The sequence below is a fragment of the Ixodes scapularis genome, unplaced genomic scaffold, assembly GCF_016920785.2.
Source record: "Ixodes scapularis isolate PalLabHiFi unplaced genomic scaffold, ASM1692078v2 PGA_scaffold8__174_contigs__length_109621045, whole genome shotgun sequence".
Taxonomy (NCBI): Eukaryota; Metazoa; Arthropoda; class Arachnida; order Ixodida; family Ixodidae; genus Ixodes; species Ixodes scapularis.
In genome coordinates, this window is record NW_024609883.1 from 52,651,168 (window position 1) to 52,660,506 (window position 9,339).

The 9,339-nt window shown below is 47.0% G+C and overlaps 1 protein-coding gene across 1 annotated transcript; it reads left to right on the plus strand.

The window, feature by feature from the left end:
• The first annotated feature begins 508 nt into the window (after positions 1 to 508).
• On the plus strand, positions 509 to 3,887 carry LOC120838516. Its single transcript, XM_042286983.1, has 4 exons — positions 509 to 622; positions 980 to 2,057; positions 2,313 to 2,492; positions 2,582 to 3,887. The coding sequence occupies exons 1-4, from the start codon at positions 509 to 511 to the stop codon at positions 3,685 to 3,687; spliced, it is 2,478 nt and encodes an 825-aa protein (XP_042142917.1). The 3' UTR covers positions 3,688 to 3,887.
• Positions 3,888 to 9,339: the final 5,452 nt, after the last annotated feature.

The following is a 9,339-nucleotide window of genomic DNA, read 5'->3' on the forward strand; positions in this document are numbered from 1 at the left end:
TTCGCTAAACGCAGGAACTGCTCCCCGCGTCGTAGTAAATCCTATCCCGTATCCCGCGCGTAGGGACGCCTCAGGGAATGCGTAGCTACTTCCGCTCGTCGGTGGTTGGCTCCGGACGTCGCTGAAACGGGTGACGGGTGTCAAGTTTGCGATGACGTAGCGACGTCAAAGTGGGCAGAGCCGCCACGTGAGTGTTGCTAGGATACGCTCCTCCTTTGCATTACGTCACTTCCATGTACCTTTTCTCAAATGTCCAACCTAGCGATTACAGAGGCTGGAATACTGACTAGTGTTGTGAGCGGAGGCATTTTCTATGGGCGCGGAGGCGACGCGAGCGGATGAAGGCGCTAGGGGGCGCTCGATCCAGGAGTCCTATTACCGCCGCCACCGCCGCCGGCAACACCGTGCTGACTGACCGTGCCGCTGGTTGCTTTTCTGTGCGGCCGAGCTTCGACGAACGCGGGGAACGGAGCCGGTTTGTTCCTTTTAAGCTGTAGATTCGCGTGCAATGCCGTCTAAAAGGGCCAAATCTTGCTTTGTGCCGAACTGTAACAGCGGTTACCAGTCTTGCAAAGAGAAAGTGCCGCTGTTCCGTGCCCCGAAAGACGCCGAGCGCTTGGAGGCATGATCCCGGAACATCAAGCGTGCGGACAGAACCCTCGACAGTACGTGTGTGGTGTGTGCGAAACACTTTGAAGAACAATAGATCGAGAAGACGTTTAAGCACATCGTAAACGGTGAGCTCGTCCAGATCCAACGCGACAGACCTCTTCTGAGGGACGATGCTGTTCCCACCATTTTTCCGGGCGCGCCAAGTTATTTCACCCGAAGCCTCCCCAAAAAAAGAAAAACAAGAGATTTGTGCCACCAACTGTTGCCTCCTCGTAAACGCAAAAAGCAGAAAGAAATCTGCGAAGCCGTAGATATTCAAGGCGAAAAGACAAGCTCAACATGGACGCACGAATCCGTACATATTCAGGACGAAGAGAGAAGCTCAACAGCGACGCAGCGGTCTGGTACATCCCAGTTCTACAGCAACCTGCATTTGCCAACCTCCTACTGGTCGAAGATTGTATTCGAAGAGGACCCGTCGTCGGTACACTACGCATGGTGTGAACCAGGAAGCAACAGTCATGTGAAGACTACAAAGTTGGTTACGTTCTGTTCCCTCAGTGGTGAGAATACAGCGCGCTGCTGCGTGTACTTCCTCGCTGTGAAGATCATCGACATCGAGGTGCACACCTCTGCTGAAGCTGAAGCTCAGCTAATGAGTGCAGAAAACTCAGCCATGTGCCCTGGAGCAACACTCAAGCCACTTGTGGGGAAAAACTATGTGACCTTTGGCAACGAATACTTTTCGAAGGACTGCACTGGCCGTCCACAGGATGAGCAGCCGTGCTTACGTTGCAGGTACCTTAAAAAGCTTATCCAAAACCAGATGTCAAGGAAAAGGAAGAAGACGTCTAGCTCCACCAAGAAGCAATCGAGAAGAAGACATGCTCTGTTCAAGGCGAAAAAGAAGCTGCTAGTGGCAAGGAAGACGATTGAACAGCTTCAAGCTCAAAATGATTCGCTGCCCTCAACAATCATCCAAGAGCGGTTGGCGGGCTTGCCACCAAAACAACGAGCTGCTGTCACTTGCTGTTTCGATGCAGCTTCAAGGAAATCACGTCAAGGGATGAAGTACGACAAGTCTTGGATCCTAGAATGTATCCTCATGCGAATGAGAAGCCCAAAACTCTATGAACACATCCGAAAGCAGAACATTCTCGCGTTGCCTTCCAAATCTTGCCTGCAGACCTATATACGTGGCTTTAAAAGTGGATTTGGTTTCAATACAAACGTGTTTTCTGCTTTGTCACAGAAAACAAAAGAAATGGATGAACTCGGTCTTCACGGAGGTATTGTGTTTGACGAAATGAAGTTGTCGGAGCATGTGAGCGTCAAGTCATCGGGAGCACTGGAAGGTTTCGTTGACCTCGGCTCATTTACTCCTGGGGACCAGAAAACAACGACGTGCGACCATGGCCTGGTCGTGATGTTCCAGCCCTTTCATGGTGAGCATTTCAATTGTATAATTATTTTTCAGCTCTGAAGGAGGTAGGATTTACCTCTTTTGTTTTATACAATCCTTTCTTTGAATTAAATTTTTTTTTTTAAGTAGGGCGCTTCAAAAATGTTATTTCGTTACTGACCTAGGCTGATGTTGCAGTCGGTGACGATATTGATCGACCTATAACATTATTTTGATTAATACCATTTTTAATTCAAGCCTAATTGTTATTATGCACGCATATTCACTGCTTCTGCAGGCGACTGGACTCAAGTCCTTGGAACATTCGCTTCTCGGAGCAATGTGAAGGCAGGCACCCTCTCAAAGATCCTTCTAGAGGCTATCCTCCTCGCCGAGCAGGCTGGCCTTTTCGTCGACTTCGTTACCTGCGACGGAGCTTCCTGGAATCGAAGTATGTGGAAATCCTTTGGCATAAAAGGTATGTATGCTTTAATCTGACAGGAGTAGTGCTCTATCTCTTCATACTTTTTTGTAATGAGTGTAAACTCATACATATGCTTCTTTCAGCATCCGCAAAGGAGATCTGCTGCAAGGTGCATCATCCCGTCGACAGAAGGAGAAGTTTACACTTTCTTTCCGACTTCCCACATCTTATCAAATGCTTCCGCAACACTGTAGTGTCAACTGGTGTGCGGACTCCTGATGGTCATGTCCGCATCGAGCAAGTTGAGGAGGCGTGGAAATGTGATAAAGCAAACGTGAGACTTAAGGTTATGCCCACCATAACGAAAGCACACTTGCATCCTAATCCTTTCGAAAGGATGAAGGTCAACCTGGCCTTCAAGCTTTTCAGTGAGGAGGTGCTCAAGGGCCTGTTTTTTTACAAGAATAGGATGGGATTTAGATCCATCACACCAACAGAGAACTTTGTGAGACTGATGGAGAGACTTGTGTTCGTTATGACGGCTCGAATCCCACCCAAAGCGTTGAAACCACAGAAGTCGCGTGCTGCATTCTTAGCAGATTTTCTCATCTACCTTAATGAGTGGGAAATGTATGCCAGCAAGCACAACGGTGGCTTCATTAGTGCAAGCACAGCCTTGGGCCTGCGTGTGACGATAAGCAGTACGCTTTCCCTTCTGGACTATTTAACGTCTGTGCTGGGGTATGACTACCTTCTCACTGCAAACTTAAGTCAGGACAAAATGGAGAATTTTTTTTCTCTCGTGAGACAATCATATGGGTGCAATGACCATCCTACGCCAGAGCAGTTTTTGCTGATCGTTAACTGCCTAAGTTTTTACAACTTGGCAAAGCCCCTAAAGTCAGGGAACTCTTCCCCAGAGCTGGTAACTGCCCTCCTTAAGTCCGCTGAGGCCCCAGGCCAAGGTGAGACCCACATTTCAAGTCTTGTGGATGAACTCCTAGATGGCGGCAACTGGGAAGGTGCTGACACGATAATCACAGCCACAGGGCATGACTCTCAGTGTCCTCCCAGCACTGCCCCATCAAAAGAAACAGCATCAATAGGGAAGCACTCTAGCTTAGTGAGTGAAAGAAGTGACAGTAGGCTGATCTATTACATTGCTGGTTATGTTGCACGTAAAATGATAAAAAAAAAATCCGTGCTCCGAGTGTGCTGCAGAACTCACTGTGCTCCCGCTGCAGGCTGAGCAAAATCCTGACTCGTGCTTCACAAAAGCTTTTGACCATGGTGGTCTTCTTTACCCTACTGAAGCCTTGTCAAACTTTGTGACTGCGTTGGAAAATGCTTTCACTGTTTTTTTTCAGCCACAACGAGTTGCACTGTTCCAGTGTCGTAGATTTTTTATCTTTTTTACAGAACCTTTCATTTGACCGCGTTGGCTGTGTCGAGCACACTAAGTTGACCACTGCGAATTTATTGAAGTTCTATGTGCTGACTAGATTACACTTTTATACAAAGTCGGTCAACAAAGAGAGAGAATCCCGAAGGGAGAGGCAGAAGCTCCTCAAGAAGAGGAGGCTGGAGTAAATACAGGGTGCTCCAACCAACAGTGAAAATATGTTTTTAAGCAAAGCACACTGGATATTAAAAAAAATTATTCCCTTGGAATGACTTTATCGACCATGGGGAGGTAAATGAGTCCAATACAAGGACTAATGAACTAAAATGCAATAATTGACTTTTTACATACTTAAGTCAGGGTAGGTGTTTATGTTGAAAAATTCAAGGTGGCCGAATTTCAAGAATGTTTCTTTTTGTAGAGGTAACCTAACCAGCCTGTGTTCTGGTGTATCCATCTCTAAACTTTCCGCAGAATCCGGCTAAACAGGATACAACATAGGGATATTGGTGCCACAACCGATCTTTACGTATTGCATACAATTTAGCTGTATTGTGTGGAAGGTTTGGAGAGGGATATCTCGGAACACAGGCTGGTTAGGACAATTCTATGAAATAGAACTCTTGAAATGCAACCACCTTGAACTTTCTAACTTGACCCGATACCCTTATTACAGTGTTTTCAGCGTTGTTTAACACAGTTCAGTTAATTAGTTAACTATTGGTATGTTCTTTTCTGCCGCAGTCGATAACATTATTTTGAAGATGTAATTTCTTTATTTCTAGTGCTCTCCGTTTAAAATATTTCACTCTTGGTTGAAACACTATGCATATGAACTTCGCAGTGGTGTTTTAAGGTGCTTGCTGAAGTTATCCATAACCTTAGTCATTTTGCAAGGTATTCAAAATGAATAAGTTTTATATTTAGTGTCGGGCACTTTATGTGGATTCTTCGTCATTTTGCCTGGTGTGCAAGATATTTTTGTCATCTGTTCAACGTTTAGTATGTATTCCTAGGAATTTTACAAGATATGCAGAATAATTTGCATTACCTTTGTTATTATTGTTGCTGCATTTCTAGTGATTTAACAAGATTTTCTTAATAATTTGTATATTATTTCTTGAATGTTTTGGGTTTTCTAGTAATTTTCATGTTCCTACATTTTAGTCATTTGCAAGATGTGTATTGGTCGTTTCATGTGAGTTCTGTATTCCCAGCAATTTATTGACATCTTACTGTGTGTCATGTGTGTAATTGTTTAATAAAGATACGATGTTTCATTGCACAGGATGTTATTTCTTTCTATAGATATATTTTTGTAAATTTTGATCACATCCCTCTGCACAACATGCACTATGTTTTAACTTGAAGGAGCTATCTTTGGAAAGAGAATCGCAACCATATTGCAAAGCCAGCACGTTTTCTTCGGCGTTATTTTGCTAGCAGTAGTTCTATGCCTGGAAAACACCCTCCCCGTAACGTGAAATCAAATCTCGACGTCGTAGTCGTCAGCGTAGCGCGTTCGTTGTGTTCCCCTTTGCGGCAGGAGTTTTAATCGTAAATCAGTTTGTGGTGACTCCTCCTTTCTTTTTTCCCTCATTATTCCCGCATTAATTCTACACGCCTGAAAGCGCTTAAAAGAGCGCACGCGCGCTTTTTGGCTCCTCGGCCGCGGACTCTGTGCGCATCGCACGCCTTCCGCGGCGCTGCTCGGTCGTCTTCCTGATAGGACTGCTGTCCGCAGCGCCACCGCTTCTGTCATCCGAAAACGTTGCTCCTCTCCGCCGGCGCTCTGAACACTTACTCCGACTCGGCGCAGCGTCGCTTCGTCGCAAGACCGTCTGCCTACGACCGGCTGGCGTGCTGAATGGAATATGCCCGCGCTACCCTTGTGGACCCTTCCCGCATTATAGTTTGATCGCTGACCTCAATTTTAGATTAAGAGGTGAGGTCAATCTCTTCCCCTTGTTTTCCGAGGCAGTGTTGACGAACACTCGTCGAAAAGGGACTCTCGTCGATTCTATCTTCTTGTTTTGTGTGATATAGAGCTGAAATAAATGCCGTACGGATTACCTTCGTAACACGGTATGTACACTTTGTTATTGGTATGCCATTTTTATTTTGACAGACTGCACGTCACTGTCGAGCTATAACAGTTCGTGGGAGGTATACGTGCAACGCCGGTCCAACCTTTCTTTGCCGAGTGTCGCGTCAGTATCGAGTTGCAATCGTAAAAGATCGGTCCCGAAGCGCTTACCAACAGCGCGAATACAGCACTTCCATCAAACGCGCGCGTCCGCTCCGAGTGTGAACAGGTATTTACGTGGCTCTTGCTGACACTCGTAGTTCAAACGTATCTTTTTTAACGTCGGCTCGCTCCTGCATCTCCGAGGCCGCGAAAAACGCTGCGGCAATTTGTTTCCATCTACACTGTTAGCAAGTGCCGTGTATTTGGTGAATATTTGGGGTGAAAAACACGCTATTTACACAAATTACCATAAATTTACACGATGAGTAACGGATAATACGTTCAGATATCATGCGAGGTTGTAAAAAACGTGTTTTGGTTCGGTCATACACGCATAACCGTGTAGCCGACCTCGATAACACGCATCGCCTCCGGCGACGACCGCGGCATTGCCGGCTATCGAAGCACCGGAATGCTTGGGGACACACTTAGAAAGGACCGTCGAGACAAATGCCGCGGAAAGAAACATGTCTCGGAAACAGATAAGCACCAAAAGCAATTACGCCATGTCGCGGGACGTTGGCGAAACCCCATGGAGAATAGAAGGGTAGGAGAGGGCATGACGTCGGCCGCGTAGCCTCCACAATCCATGCTCCATTGACGCCTCGCCTCTTTCTCATTTCCCTCCTTACTCTCCTCACTCACCATGCCAACGTGACCACATCACGTGACCATAGCTAGCCTTCGTCTTACTATGGGCCACTAGAATACACCACAGTCTAGCCTTCGATCTGATAAAACCTACCGGACGGAGCGCGCGCAAGCCTGCAAGGAGTCCTTCTACAATGAACCATCCATCTCACACGTGACATGTCACGCGCACCAATCGCCAGAGAGATCTGCGGTCACGCTGGGCACAGAATCGTTTAAACTTTTTATGACTAGGCTTCACCAATATTGCAACGTGCCCCCTCCTAGTACTTCTAACCTCCTTGGCGAAACCCGCGCTTACCGTGGCTCGCCGCCATTTTTTGGTCGATGGCAATGCGGCTTCCCTCATGTCGCCCCTGTTTGCATTTAGTTTAGGGCTCTTGATAATAGTTTCTTACACACCACAAATAAAGTCATGGGTCCAATTATTTGTTCAAAACAGTTAAAATGGATATAAAAAGCGTGTGTTCGATGTGAACACGTGACATTGCAGTTGGTTTCGTTTTTGCTTCAACCTTCAACTGCTTCAACTGCAAGCGATCTGGCCGATCTGGCAAGCGCAACGTCGATGTACGGTGGAAGCAAGAGCCGGTTGGCTTTCGTTCTTTTTGTTTGACCGGAGAAATTTCTGGCAGCCGCTATTGTTTTGGTTTGACGGGACGCGAGAAGCTTCGCATAGAGCTTCGCAGTTTGCGAGCACATAGTGAAGACGTGACCGGAGAAGTGCCCCTGTGATGTTCCCGGAAGACGGAAAGTACCATTCGTCGTGTGTGCTTTGAAAGCGAGGGGAGTCACAGGGTCCACGAGTGCGCAACCACAAGCCAAGGTTCACGACAGCGCTGCGTTCTTCGGCGACCTCGTTCTGTTTGGGGCAACACGGCGATGCGAGAAAGGGCCGAAACGTTCGTGGTGTGTGGTGCGGTGCTTGTAGGTAGAAACCTGCACTAACGCGGAGCTCATATTGGTTGTTGTGGGGTTGCGTTTGACGGGTTTAGCCCCGTCGTCGTCAGCTGATCCGGTCCAGCTGGTCGGGGAGGACGCAGCGAGCGTTCTTAAAAGTAAATCTTCCTTCGTTCCGTTTCAAAATGTGGAAGATTCCCGACGCATACCGTGAGTAAAATGCTGCGGACGTTTTCAACAAAATTACGTCGTTTTAATTGAACAAGGGACTTCGGATAGTTTCCCTAAATCTGCCGTTTCTATGCTTCGTGTCGTTAGACTGCATTTGCACAGCGACGTGTTCGCACAGCGACGCACACCGCTCGAGTAGATGATTCGGTCCCGCAAACGACCGGTTATACAGAATTTCAGGGAAACTTGAGTCACCACCGATGTTTTCCTGTAAATCTCGTGTGACTCGTGTGAGTTTGTTGCGCTCATCATGCGGTGTGAATAAACTAGGACAAGATTTTCTACCTGCCCACAGATGCATGAACTGAGACCAATTTTTTTACGTAGAGAACATAGTGGTTTTTCTTTACATTGGGAAGAGGCCCAAATTTGTCTCTTTTCCCTCTGGCACTGCCCCAAGTTTCAAGTTGCAGTTTCAGTAGACATACCTACTAACAGGTACAGACTGCTCTAAAGCAGGTAAAAGACTGGGAAGTCAGGACGGTGCGGACACCGTGTTTTGCGCTTCTCGCAAGGTGACTGATGCTTTTGCGAGGTATGCGGAATATGCAAACGATTTTGTTATGCCCTTCGTTTGCGTCTCCAGAAAAAAGAATAAGATTATTTACAAATTTAGGCGCAATCACAAGCCAAGATTTACGATAACAGTGCGTTCGCTTCGGTGGTCCGTGTAGTGGTATTATACGCTGCTTTCTGCAACACCGCGTCATGACGAAGAGCTGGAACGGTCACGGTCTGTGCTGGGCTAGCGGTTGACAGAAACCCGCATCGCCCGCATCGGCACCGAGTGCACTTGGGCTGTTGATGCTCGAGCCTTTCATACGCGGCTTGTCGCCAGCTGATCCTGCTGCTCGACGGTGAGGAAGCGGCGAGTGTGACCTCTGAAGTAAATGTAAATCCTCGTTCATCCAGTTATCCAGTGTCAAAGTGTGGAAGATGTCCAACGTGGACTGAGGGCGGGAACTACGAGCGTTTTGCCTTGCTTTTATAACCGAAACCAGAGCAGCGAGATAATTGCCTTGCGTACTCCAAAATGACGCAAGCAATAAGTTTCAACAGGTCGATTACGTCACCGCGGATGTAGGCGAGACTGTGCACTGTTTAAACGCTTGCAGTATCCACGAGTGCTACCAGAAAAACGACGTCAACAGAGAAGGAGCTCGCGATTTTAGCATAATGCAGTGCCACGGGCTCGTGAATTTTCAATGTGGCTATATAGAAATATTAAAAAAAAAAAAAAGAACGCATCAGCGCCACATTAATGATCACGAATAACACCGGTCACAAACTCCCAAGCCTCACCGCTTCGCTCGACACCAACACGACATACGACAACAATCTGCATCAAAACGCCCCAAAAGTGAAGGCGTCTGCTCCCGTACGCGTACTAGAACCAGCGGAAGTGAAGTGTTGGGCGGATGTCCTTCACAATAATATATATAAAAAATGCCTTGCGCAAGTATAATTTC